General features: G+C 41.5%; 1 protein-coding gene across 4 annotated transcripts in view; it reads right to left on the reverse strand.

The window, feature by feature from the left end:
- The window catches only part of GALK2 (galactokinase 2), a 163981-nt gene that overhangs the window by 38231 nt on the left and 112184 nt on the right, over nucleotides 1-13566 (reverse strand). For all 4 annotated transcript variants that reach the window (XM_080682670.1, XM_080682669.1, XM_080682672.1 and 1 more), the window contains one exon: nucleotides 4633-4843. In XM_080682670.1, coding sequence (XP_080538796.1) covers nucleotides 4633-4843 — 211 coding nt within the window. The remainder of the gene's footprint in view (nucleotides 1-4632; nucleotides 4844-13566) is intronic.

A 13566-nucleotide genomic window follows, 5' to 3' on the forward strand; every position in this document is an offset into this window, starting at 1 on the left:
ACATAATCCTTAAATTATTCCTAGCCAGCTCCCAGTGGTAGAGCGTGGCCATCCTAAACAACATCTAAAGGATTTGAGGATTTTACTTTGTGTGTGTATGTGTGTTTAATTTCAATGGCCTCTAAGCATTTCTAAATCTAATTATTATAAATTTGGAAAGAGAAAATAATAATTGTGCATGGGCCTTTGAAAGTCTGGATGATTTAGCAGAAGCTGAAAGCCACAATTTGATTATAAACATCTCTCCCTACACTGTCATCTCAAGGTCAATATCTCCCAATTCACACCAATATCCAGGTAAAGAAGAAAAGCAATTTGGGCATTAAGGAAACATCAAATACCACACACCTTTGATAAAGGCATGGATTTCCATCATCAGAATATTAGTTCATATCAAAACTAAGTATATGTCATCTTTGCCTCCATGCATACAATCTAAGTACGTATAGTGCCACATTCAATAAGAATCACATCTTCAAGAGCATTCAGAGAAACATTTGCTTAATGTCTTAGACCAACCAAAGCACAAACTCAGGAGGAACAAGGCAAAGATATAAAAGGATTTTAATCCCTAAAGTTAAAAATGAGTGCCAAGAGAATTCAGCTGGAAATTTGGCTGAGGCTAGATGGCTGGAACCAGAACATAAATCAAGTGACATTAATCTAGGATAATCTAAAATCCCACACATTGATTTATTTTCATAGGTTTTTAAAATTTATTCATTCCAAAAGCAAAAGGGGTAACCTTTTGAGAAATACAAACTGGATTCATCCATTCAACATAGATATATTGAATGTAAACAAAACAAAAAAGTAAATTATAGAAAGTGATGCAAGTGAGCCAGTAGGGAAGTTATTCTAGAGCAGTGGTTCTCAACCTTTCTAATGCCACAACCCTTTAATACAGTTCCTCACAGGTTGAGAACCGCTAGCAGGGTAACCTAAGACCATCGGAAAACACAGATATTTACATTACAATTCATAACAATAGCAAAATTACAGTAATGAAGTAGCAACAAAAATAACTTTATGGTTGGGGGTCACCACAACATGAGGAATTGCATTAAAGGGTCACAGCATTAGAAAGGTTGAGAACCACTGTTCTACAGAAAGAGGTAAGATTTAGTATGCATCATTTTTTACAAAAACTATGTAATCATTGTCTTCAGGGGGAAAACTTAAATCTACACTAATAAAAAAGAAAAATGCAAATTGACCATCACTTCACGACACCCACCAGCCTATCAGGGAGTGAGTATGCAAATTAACCCGACAAAGATGGAGGGTTAATTTGCATATGCAGGCACCGGGCGGCCGGGGGCGGGGTAGCCACTTGCACGTGCCCCGGCACCAAGCAGCCTGGGTCCCAGGGACGGGTGTCCTTGGGACACAGGCTGCTCTGATCCTGTAGGCCCGCGCGTAGGCATCGAGCAGCTGGGGGCAGGGCGGGAACACAGTGGATGTTCCTGCCCCGTGGCCACTTGCACGCGTGCCGACACCAAGCAGCCTGTGTGCCGGAGACAGGCATCCTCGGGAGCCAGGCCGCTCTGAGCCTGGAGTCCCGAGCGTAGGCCCGGAGCAGCTGGTGTCCCGGAACACCCCCAGCCACTCTGGGCCTATGCTCACAGGCACCGAGTTGCCAGGGACAGGGCAGAAACATCCCCTGCAGCAAGCAAGCAGACAGCAGGGCCCTGCTTGCCTCTGGCCTCGGCAGCGAAGGGCAAGCAGGCCCCCACAGAGAGCAGACACCAGGGCCTGCAGTGGCATCAAGCAGGCAGGTCCGCAGAGAGCAGAGAACCACAAGGAGCAGGCCTAAGCCGTCAGTAAGACATCCCCTGAGGGATCCCAGATTGGAGAGGGTGCAGGTCGGGCTGAGGGACACACCCCCCCTCGCACGAATTTCATGCACCGGGCCCCTAGTATATACAGAAAGAGCAATGCATGTACTAAGTATACCAGTAAATAATGGCAGATTTTGTAATCAAAGAAAACACGATAATTTCGAGAGAAACATCAAAAGTGCTTTATTCTAAGTAATGCCCATCGCTAGCTACACATTTCCCCGATCTTTCAGGTAAATTGTGGATACCGTCCCAATAGAACTTCTCTTGTTTTGAGGCAAACCATTCAGAGACCCAATTTTCCACTTCTTCGTACGTTTTGAAGTGCTGCTCAGAAAGTGCATGTGTCATCGATCCGAACAAGTGGTAATCTGAAGGAGCAAGGTCTGGTGAATGTGGCGAGTGGGTCAATACTTCCCAGCCAAGATCTTTTAATGTGTCTTTCAGCCCAATGAAGTCAATATGTATATTTGCTGAATTAAAGAAATTGACTTCATTTGGCTGAACTATGCTAGATGCTGGGATACAAAGATAAGTAGGACACGATCTCGACCTTATAGTGACCTAGTGTCAAAGAAGGGTGAGTGCCACAAGCCATCACAGTAAGCAAGCCGCACTGCAGGGAAGGTCTTTGTCAAGAGTCTTGGAGTCTGGAGGAAAGAATGACTGCATGTCTGGAAAACGTGGCTTAAATTTGAGTCGGATCTCAAAGTTACAGAATAAAGGTTATTTCCCTGGAAACTCTCCCTATCCAACATCCTAACCAACTTCTTCACTGTGACCTCCTAGTTCATTGGTCAACACTCAACCACTGAGCAACACCAGCCAGGCACACCATGTATATTATTTTTAAGAAACACTCAACTAGCTGTAGCTCTCTGGACATGTAATCCTCTCTCACTCCTCCCTGCTTCTGCACCTGCTCTTTTATCTGCCTGGAAGTCTTTCAGAATACTTGTCTACATTGGAAATTCCTATTTATTCTCTAACTTTTGTTGAATTGCTATCTCCTTAGTAAAGCCAGCTCTGACTTCTGTCTTTTCTGGCCTCTTGAGACCCAAGTGTACCTCCACTACAGCAATCATTACTCTATGCTGGATCAGCTTTTTCTTTATCAGTTTCTATTACTACTTTGTAAACTCCTTAAGAATGGTGGCCTGTTGTGTTTACCTCTGTGTTCCCAAGCTCAGCCTCAGGACCTAGCAGAGGTGGAGGAGGAGAGGGAAGGAGAAATAACAAAGAAAGCTAACATTTATGAACACCCCCATTACCAAGCATTGTTCTTAGCACATTACACAGATTACTCCCTTAGGGGAGGTATTCCTGTTATGCCTACTTCATGTAAAACTAAGATAATGGTCACACATCTAGTGAGTGAAGAAGCCCAAGATCCTAATCCAGGCAGACTGGTTTTGGTCCACTGCCTTTCTGGCGTGGAGGCCCTTTTTCTGCAAAGGGTAAGATAGTAAACATTTTAGCTTTTGTGGGCTATTCAGTCTCTATCACAACTACTCAACAGTACTGTTGCAGTGCAAAAGCAGCCAGGACCAATTATGGCTGTGTTCTGGCAAAAGTTTATTTTACATAAACAGGTGGCAAGTCTGATTAAGCCTATAAGCCAGCTTTCTCATCCCAGTTCTAGAGACTCAGTAAATGTTCATCAAATTAAACTGGATCTAACAGTGTTGGAAACCAGAACCTTCTTTCTGCCCTCAAATAATTCCCTTATCTGATCCTAAAGCTGTCACTAGTTGCAGCCTTTCATTACTTGACAGGCACTGCAGGCACTCAATAACCAATTGCAGAACTGAACTGAATGGAATGGAAATGGGGTGCTGAGGCTGATCATTGTGCTAAGCTCCCACCTTCATAACTCTACCTCAAGAAACTACTGGAGCCCTAGCCTGTGTGGCTCAGTGGATTGTCCCATACACCAGAAGATGGTGGGTTCAATGCCCGGTCAGAGCATATGTGGGAAGCAACTTATTGATGTTTCTCTCTTACATCCATGTTTCCTCTCTTTCTCTCTCTCTCTCTCTCTCTCTCTCTCTCTCTCTCTCTCTCTCTCTCTCTCTCATCCTTTCTTCACTCCCTTACTCTCTCTCCTTCCTCTTTCTCTCCTTCCCTTTCTCTCTCTGAGATGATTTTTTTAAAAGAATCTTACCTAGATGTCCCTGCCCCAGCATTGACTCCCCACAAATAAACAACCTTTACTTCTAAGAAGAAAAGACACTCCAAGGCTCCATCCTATACCTCCATCCTTACCTGGCCTTCTTCTCAGTATCTGATGTTATCAGTATAAAAACAAAATTACTTGAAAGCAGCATGCAAATAGAAGGAGCTTCCATACTAAAGTGGGCCAAAAATCTCAACCTAAGCAGTGAAGACTTCCTGGTGCTCCCGAGTGCTGTTCCACAGCAATTATAAGCACTGTTCAGACTTAAACCTTTTTATATAAGTAGTATAATAATCAGAAAAGTAGGCAGGGGTAAAAAAGATGAAAAAAGAGACACTTATGTAATTATGAACTTCTGGAGGGCAGGGACAATGTGTGATTCACCTTTGCTTCACCAGAATACCTGGCAAGAAGCAGACCAGGAAATGTCTGTTGATGAGTGAAAAAATGAATTTAATGAAGCCAAGAATCTAGATAATTAGTTTGCCAAAACACACCCATTCTCCAAATCCCTCAAGCATGCTTCAAAATCAGTGAGATCCTTGCAGAAATTGTAAACTTTCCAGCTGTGAATGGGGGAACAACCCATGTTCTTACTTTCTCTAGTACACTCACCATCCTGAGTGTTTGGACTCAGGATTTGGGTCTGAAGTTCCTGCAGGCTGATTCCCAGACACCTGCAGACCTCCTCGGGGCTATAGGGTTCAGGGTGAAGAGCATCCTCTATAATCAAAAGCATTTCTTCCAGACTGACCCCCAGGTTGGTCTGCACCTCCTCCAGCCGCAACACTTTATCCCACTGCAAGCTTTTGTACTTAGCCAGGAGCTGCAAATTGAAACCCAGATAATGGTCAGTTTTCATTGCAGAAATTAATATGTACTATTTTAATTACCCAGATTCAACTTAACGCTGATTTTGTTTTATTTTGTTTTTTCCTTTCAACCTATCCACATTTCCCACCATTGCTAGGTTCAGATGTTTGGAATTAAACATGCTTGTGTGACACTCATAGGGTAGTTAAGTATTTTTTTTAAAAAAAATAAAAACTAATCTTCTGTTGATTCTTTTGCCTGTCACCACTTTCCCTCAGGGCTATTTCTTTGAATATTTTTGTTCTTTCATCCCTATTCAGTTCATCTCAAATATACCACTCTCTATAAAGTCTACCAAAAAAACTGGTCAAATCTCACATGACGTGGGTCCTGAGGTGGACACTGTATGCCCAATTTCATTAGAGCACTTCCTGTTTACTACATGCCTCTTTGAAATGGCTAATGAATTTAAGTATCTGGGCGTTTGGAATAAAGTCCCAGATTTTAAATGAAAACCTCATTGGTGACCTTATGAAAAACCATTTCATTAGGTGCTGGTAGAGCAGAGCTGCATGTTTCTCCACCCTCAAGAACAGAGTTTGGCTTCCAGTTGTGTCCTGAGGCACCCCCTCAATCTGTTGGAGGGGGTTAAGTACAAACCAAACCTTTGTAACCAGGTCTACGCACCGGAACCCCAATCCAGAATATGTTTCCCTCATTTTCCCCAAACCACTGACGGAGCCCTTCAGGCAAGTGACAATCAAAACAGTGTGAAAATATGGCCATCCTGAGGTCTATAAAATTCAGTCCCTGGGTTTGAGGAGGGCAGGTACAGGCAGCACAACAGCAAAAAGAGGCTAGTTGAAGAAAGGGAAGTTAGTCTGCAAGGAAATGTGCATCTGATTTACTCTTCTATTATGCTGATGATTTGATTTTCTTTCTTTTCTACAGGAAGCAGAGTTTACCAAAAGATAATTGTACTCTGCTTAGGGCTACTCACTTCTGAAGACTGTTAATAACATAAGTTCTTATATTTGTTAATCCTCTTTTTAAACCTCTGGCTCATACATTTGAAATGAGTTCATGATTTTAGGCAGAACTAGGAAAAGAGGCAAAAGAATTATGTTTTTCTGTTCATATATTTCACAGAACCTGGTGCCATTATTAAAGCAAAGACACAAACTAAAACCTTTCTTCTGACCTTGTTTGCTTAGCACATTTTGTTAGTGTATTAGAAGTGTTGGATTTGGTACCTCCACAGATTGACCCATTCATTCATTTAATTAATTCATTCACGGTCTATGTTTCAAAAATAAAATTTCAGAAAACTTATAAAGACTTACATAATGCAAAAGAGAAACATACAATGTATATATTTTATACAGAAAAAGAGCTTAAGTCGATGATCTCCTAGAATGATGCTTTCTTACAGATACAGATCCAAATCCAACTGAGATAAACAATGCAGCTTATATGGTGCTACATGATTTAAAATATGCTTTTTTGCTTCCTTCAATCTTTGGCAGCTCTGTGAGATAGGTATTGTTACTCTATTTAAGAAATGAGAGTAAGTGACTAGCCCAAAAAAACATTTGGAAATTAAACCCAGGTCCTATTGATGCCATTATAATAACCTGGTTTATTTAACAGAAAAGGAGAGGAGAGGGAGGCCAGATAGTATAGGCATGCCATTTATACAGCTTTGCAAAAAAGCTATATTTAACATTCTCCGCTTCTATTCCCTGCTGATGGATGGGGGAAGGGACTAAACAGAGGTAGTTTAGGTGCATGCCCCAGAAGGTCTAGGTACTTACCTGTCTGCAAGTCATATCTGGGAACAAATTAGTGGCCAGGATGGAGTGACCACTGCAAGTGAATGAAACCTGAATATTTAACTTCCAAACCACAGAAGTCCTCTCTCTCTCTCTCTCTCTGTCTCTCTCTCTCTCTCTCTGCCCACCCCCCTTCCCCCTCCCTCCCTCCCTCCCTCCCTCTCTCTCTCAGGACTCCCGCTGCAAGGGGATGTTCTCCCCTGTACCCACATGGCACACATGGACTGATGGACTGTAATCTGGCCTGAATACTAAACCACACCGGCTGCAACATGGAACGAAAACTCTGAACACAGGCCCTGCTTCTGGTTCTGCTAAACTCCCAGCTGCCCCTCTTTCAGGACTGGCTTGGGGGAAATGGGACATTATAACCTGAGGAATATAACTCCATGCAAATAAAATCTTCTTCCAAATCCCATCCTCCCATGCATATCTTAGAAAATTCATTTTCTATAGATATCACAAGGATCATTCCCACTCATATCGGGGAAATCTGGCCCATTAATTCCTCCTGCATCATTATAACTGTTTCTTGCTTCCCCAAGGCAACATTCTCAAAGAGGTCTGGCTGATATCTATGTTGTGCTACTCATGAATTTAAATCACCACTCAAGTCTTAGAAATGTTTTTTGAAAAATAAACTAAGATTGGTGTTGGAAGTAAACATTCTAGTGATTTAAAAACACTTTAATAAGTGGATTCCTTCAAAGAAGAAGATGGTGACAAAGATAAAGAAGGGGAAGGAGAGGAGGTGGTCAAGAGGAGGAGGAGAAACATCAAAGAATGGCCCCCAAGTAATGAGAGTGGGTTCTTCCTAAGAACCTTTCAGTCAACAATGATCTCCAAGTTCCCATCCCTTGCCTCCCCTTGAACAAGTCACACTGCCTCAGGCACTATATCTCAGGAAATTGGCCCAAAGATGTGTAGGGAGAAGTCTGCTGCCTACAAGGTTGTTCTCAAAGGCAGACTCCCTATGTGCCTTTCTACCACAGTCAGAAGCACTAACATACAGAGGTCCACATTCACTCCAACAGTTTGCCTTTGGGTTCACTTAGCCCTCAACTGGAGGGTCCACAGCCAATTTGGTGTGTATTTCAGTTAAGAATGAAATCTACCACATGCCCTCACAACAGCTGCACAACCATGAGCCACTGAGTATGTGCACTATATTGCAGAGCAAAATAGAAAAGTCGCTTAAGCCCTTTGAAATTTGGCTCAGGAAACAGAAAGATGACTTGCAGATGAGGGCAGAGGGTGGGTAAGATCACTGTTGCTCAAAGACAGAACTTCATGAAGGAATTTGCCACTTATGGCCCAGGTGACTGGCCTACTTCAGAACATTTGCGAAGCAGGTCTATGAGTCAGGGCTATGGGTCATTTTGTCACAAGTTCCTCACTCAGCAGGAGGATGGGAAGATAAGAAAAAGCAGTTCTTTGTCAACATTCACCATTTTGTTTTCACCACTGCAAATATTAAGTGCTCATATGACATACCACTTCCAATAGGTTCCTGAGCCTGTGTGCTCTGAGGACAAGAAAGCATGTGAGTGCTTTGTCCACGGTCCTGGGAGGAGGCAGATAAACAGTACTGAGACCCTGTTTTAAGTTGGTTTATCTTGGAAGAAGACCCGAGACAAGAATTTGAGGGGTCAGTGATACCAAGAAGTGCTGGTAGAGAAATGGAAAGTAAGACAGGAAGAGAAGCTAATGTGAGGTACACTGATGTAATCAGGTGAGGTAAGACCTATTGGACTTGTATGTATAAACCTGAGATGTTCTACCCATGGGCAAGAAAGCTGAGATATTTACCCACTAACTCTCATCCATCATTGATTGAGGGCTGCTTCCAAAGGTATTGCCTCACTAGCACTACCAGGTTGTCTGGGTGCAAACTAGACATTTTCCTGCAATTAGAGAATAAAACCCTCAGTCTGAGAGTCACTGAGACTTCCAGGAAGAGAGTACAGTAGGAGAGAGCTAAGATATGGGCCTTAATTCAAAAGCCTGTCTGTCAGATCCACCCCTCTTCGAATTTTTCATTGCATTTAGCAGTATTAGCAAATCAATGGGAAAAGTACCAGATCAGCTCCTCACCAGGTCAGCAAAGGATAAAAATTCTAATCCCTTTCTGAGTTACTTCTATAAATAAGAACTCATTTAACAAGTTGTTTTTCACACAACAAAAGTAGCTGTGTTGTTGTTTCTTGTTATACAAATCACACATTTTTATTAAACTGCAAAGAACACACAATTCAAAGTAAAAAATAACAACAAAAAAAAACCTAAAAAAATCATCTGTAATCACCCAATGAGATAACCACCAACTGCCATTTTAATAACCATCTTATTATACAATTCTTTATGCATGCTTCATACATACCTCCAAACATATAATTTGAAATAAATGGGATCATACATGGCAGTTTGTATTGTGCATACTTTTTCTTGGCTCATCTTCCCCTCATCTCCTTCCAACTGCATAGAACTGTCCCCCAGTGACTTCCATGTCCATGTTCCACTCATAAACATCATTCACCACATGAACTCTCCAATGTTAGTCATCCCTACTGCCCATGTTCTCTATGTTAGTTTGCAGGCCACAGAATCAATCTGAAGAAATCTACACAACTGTGCATAATGGATCTCCTCACTGCACCCTCAGCACAGCATAGCTGTGGCATTCAAGCATCATGCTCTTTCACGCGTAAAGGGGCACAATGGAAAGAGGAGGGACAAAGACAGACCTGGACTCATGCACTTACTTAAAACAAGTCACAACATACCTTGCCAGGAAATTCCCAGGTAAAGTGGGACACTTAATGGCTACTTCACAAACTACTGTGAAGATTAAATAGGATAATAAAAACAGAAAAATTTGAAAATGGCAGCAGAGTAGGTAGATTTTCCTCACACCTCCTCCCTGAACCAAACTGGAAATAAAACTAAATTGGAGAACAATTACCCTAAATTAACAAACTGAAAATTATCTGAAGAGGAGACTTTTAACAAAGGAGAAGGAGGAGGAGGAGAAGGAGGAGGAGGAGGAGGAGGAGGAAGAGGAGGAGGAAGAAAGGACAGGAAGGAGGGGGAGGAGGAGAAAAAAATAGAAAAACATAGCTTTAAAAAATGGCAATATATAGGTACCTATCAATAAAAATTTTAAATGTAAATGGCTTAAATGCTCCAATCAAAAGATATAAGGTAGCTCAATGGATAAGACCATGTATATGCTTGTCTTCAAGGGCCCCACCTCAGAATGAAAGATACACACAGACTAAAATTAAAATGATGGAAAAGAATATTTCATGCAAATGAAAAGGAAAGCTAAGGTAGCATTATTTGTATCTGACCAAATAGACTTTAAAACATAGGCTATAGTAAGAAACAAAGAAGGACACTACGTAATGATAAAGGAAGCAATCCAACAACAAGATATAACCCCTGTAAACATTTATGCACTCAACATAGGAGCACCTAAATATATGATGGACATAAAGGATGATTGACACTAATATAGTCAGAGTGGGGGATTTTAAAGTCCCATTGACATCAATGGATAGATCTTCCAATCAGAAAATCAATAAGGAGCCAAAACCGGTTTGGCTCAGTGGATAGAGCATCAGCCTGCGGACTGAGGGGTCCCAGGTTCGATTCCGGTCAAGGGCATGTAACTTGGTTGCGGGCACATCCCCAGTGGGAGGTGTGCAGGAGGCAGCTGGTCGATGTTTCTCTCTCATCGATGTTTCTGACTATCTATCACTCTTCCTTCCTCTCTGTAAAAAATCAATAAAATATATTTAAAAAAAAAAAAAGAAAATCAACAAGGAGACGACGGCCTTCAATGACACACTAGATCAGATGGATTTCATTGATATCTTCAGAGCATTTCAACCCAAAGCTGCAAAATATACATTATTTTGAAGTGCACATTAGACATTTTCTAGTATTGACTGCATGTTAGGACACAAAACAAGTCTCAATAAATTTAAGAACATTTAAATAAAGCATCTTCTCTAACCATAATAGAATGAAACTAGAAATCAATCACAAGAAAAAAACAACAACTGAAAAACACACAAAGACATGGAGGCTAAATAACACTGTACTAAACAATGAATGGGTTAACAACAAGATCAAGGAAGAAATCAAAAGATAACAAACAAATAAAAATGAGAACACAACAACCCAAAATCTATGGGACACGACAGCAAAGTAGTCTTAAAAGGGAAATTCATAGCATTACAGACCTGTAACAAGGAAATTCTCAAATCAACAATCTAACTTTACACTTACAGGAACTAGAAAAAGGACAGCAAACAAAGCCCAGAGTGAGTAGGAGAAAAAAATAATAAAGATCAGAGCAGAAATGAAAAAATATAGTCTAAAAAAACAATACAAAAGATCAATGAAACCAAGAGTTGGTTCTTTGAAAAATTAAACAAGACTAACAAACCTTTAATCAGACTTATTAAGAAAAAAAGAGAGAGGACTCAAATAAAATAAGAAATGAAAGAGAAGTAATAACTCACAAAAAAGAACTACAAAGGATTGTAAGGAAATATTAAGAACAAATATATACCAACAAATTAGAAAACTGAATGAAATGGAAAAATTCCTAAAATCATACAACCATCCAAAACTGAATCAGGAAGAATTAGAAAATCTGAATATAAAAATTACAACCAATGAAAATGAAGCAGTAATTTAAAAAAAAAAAACAAAAACAAACAAAAACTCCCAACAAACAGAAGTCCTGGACTGGATATCTTTATAGGTGAACTTTACCAAACATTAAAAGGCAAACTGACACCTATCCTTCTCACAATATTCCCTAAAATTCAAGAGAAGGGAAGACTTCCAAAAATCATTCCATAAGGCTAGCAATATCCTAATTCCAAAACCAGATAAAAGCACTAAAAAGAAAGAAAATTATAGCCAATATCCCTGATGAACATAGATGCTGCAATCCTCAACAAAATATTAGGAACCTGGACCCAGCAATAAATAGAAAGATCTTATACAACGCTCACATGTGATTTATTCTGGGGAGGCAAGGTTGGTACAATATCTGCATATCAATAAATGTAATATGCCACATAAACAAAATGAAGGATAAAAACCACATGATCATATTAATAGATGCAGAAAAGACTTTTGATAAAAACCAGCACCCATTTATGGTAAAAAAAAAAAAAAACTCCTAGCAAAGTGAGAATAGAGGAAACATACCTCAATATAATAAAGGCCATGTATGACAAACCCACAGCCAACATCATACTCAATGGGGGAAAAAACAAAGCCCAAAGTGAGTAGGAGAAAAACATAATAAAGATCAGAGCAGAAATGAAGAAAATAGAGTGTAAAAAAACAATACAAAAGATCAATGAAACCAAGAACTGTGTTACCCTTAAGAATGGGAACCAGACAGAGATGTCTGTTCTCACTACCCTTTTTCAACACTGGAGGCCCAGTGCACGACAATTGTGCACTTGGGGGAGGGGGTCCCTTAGTCCGGCCTGTGCCCTCTAAGCCGGCAGGAGGACATCCTCTGAGGGGTCCTTAGCGCTGCCACAGAGGCAGGAGAGGATCCCGCCACTGCCACTGCACTCGCCAGCCATGAGCCCAGCTTCTGGCTGAGTGGCGCTCCCACTGTGGGAGCGCACTGACCACCAGAGGACAGCTCCCACATTGAGCATCTGCCCCCTGGTGGTCAGTGTGTGTCATAGCAACCAATCGTTCTGCCTTTTGGTCAATTTGCATATTAGCTTTTTATTATATAAGACAGTGGTCAGCAAACTCATTAGTCAACAGAGCAGCAAACCGTGGCTCGCGAGCCGCAGTTTGCCAACCACTGATATAAGATGGTACTGGAAGTCCACAGCAATCAGAGGAAAAAAAGGCATCCAAATAAGATTCCACCAAAAACACTACTAGAACTGATAAATGAATTCAGTAAAGTAGCAGGATACAAAATAAATATCAAGAAATTAGTTGCATTTTTATACACTTACTAGAGGCCCACTGGCCTGTGGGATCCGGCCAAAACCGGCAGTCCAACATCCCCCAAGGGATGTAGTATTGCGTGAAGAAGGAGGCCAGGGTGGAGCCCTGGCCTAGGCTGGGCGCCCTGCCGTTCCTGCTCATCCCAGCCCCACTGCACCTGCAGCTCGGTAGTGCTGCCACGGAGGCAGGAGAGGCCTGCGCCCCTGCAGCTGCGCTCACCAGCCTTGAGCACAGCGTCTGGCGCCTGTCAGTCAGCTGAGCGGCGCTCCTGCTGTGGGAGCACAATGACTACCAGGGGACAGCTCCTGTGTTGAGCATCTGCTCCCTCATGGTCAGTGCGCATCATAGTGACCAGTCAAAGGGTCGACTGGTCACTTAGGGTTTTATATATATAGATGAATCGGTGACTTCCGGCACTCAGCATTATCTACCTTCTTCACATTCCCTATTTATTGGCTTCTGTAACAGTGAATTTTCCTGGTATCCCTCTCCGCTCTCTGGTCCCAATACCATCTTCATCCATGACTCAGTTTTCTCATTATTTAACTGAAGCTGCCTCCTAAGTTCAGCCCCTGGCCTTCTGATCTGATCTTGCCACACTCTTTCCCTCAGCAATCTGAACTAAGCTCTTGGTTTCAACTATTATCTCAAAATAAATATATCTAAAGGCTCTAGCCCTAGCCGAGAGATACATCCCAAGCTCAAATTTCTAGCCACTCATAAGAAAATTCCATGAGGAAATTTCATATCCTCCCACTTTCCAGTCACCTTCCATCCTATCTTCTCCAAACCTATCAGTGGCAGCCCTATGCTTTCCATCCATCATCTCAGCTTAAGATGGCAGCCTTATTGACTCAACACTTTGCCTTCACTCCTGTGCATCTGCAAGCAATGAGTGTTA

The sequence above is a fragment of the Plecotus auritus genome (genome assembly GCF_963455305.1).
Source record: "Plecotus auritus genome assembly, chromosome: 1".
Lineage (NCBI taxonomy): Eukaryota > Metazoa > Chordata > Mammalia > Chiroptera > Vespertilionidae > Plecotus > Plecotus auritus.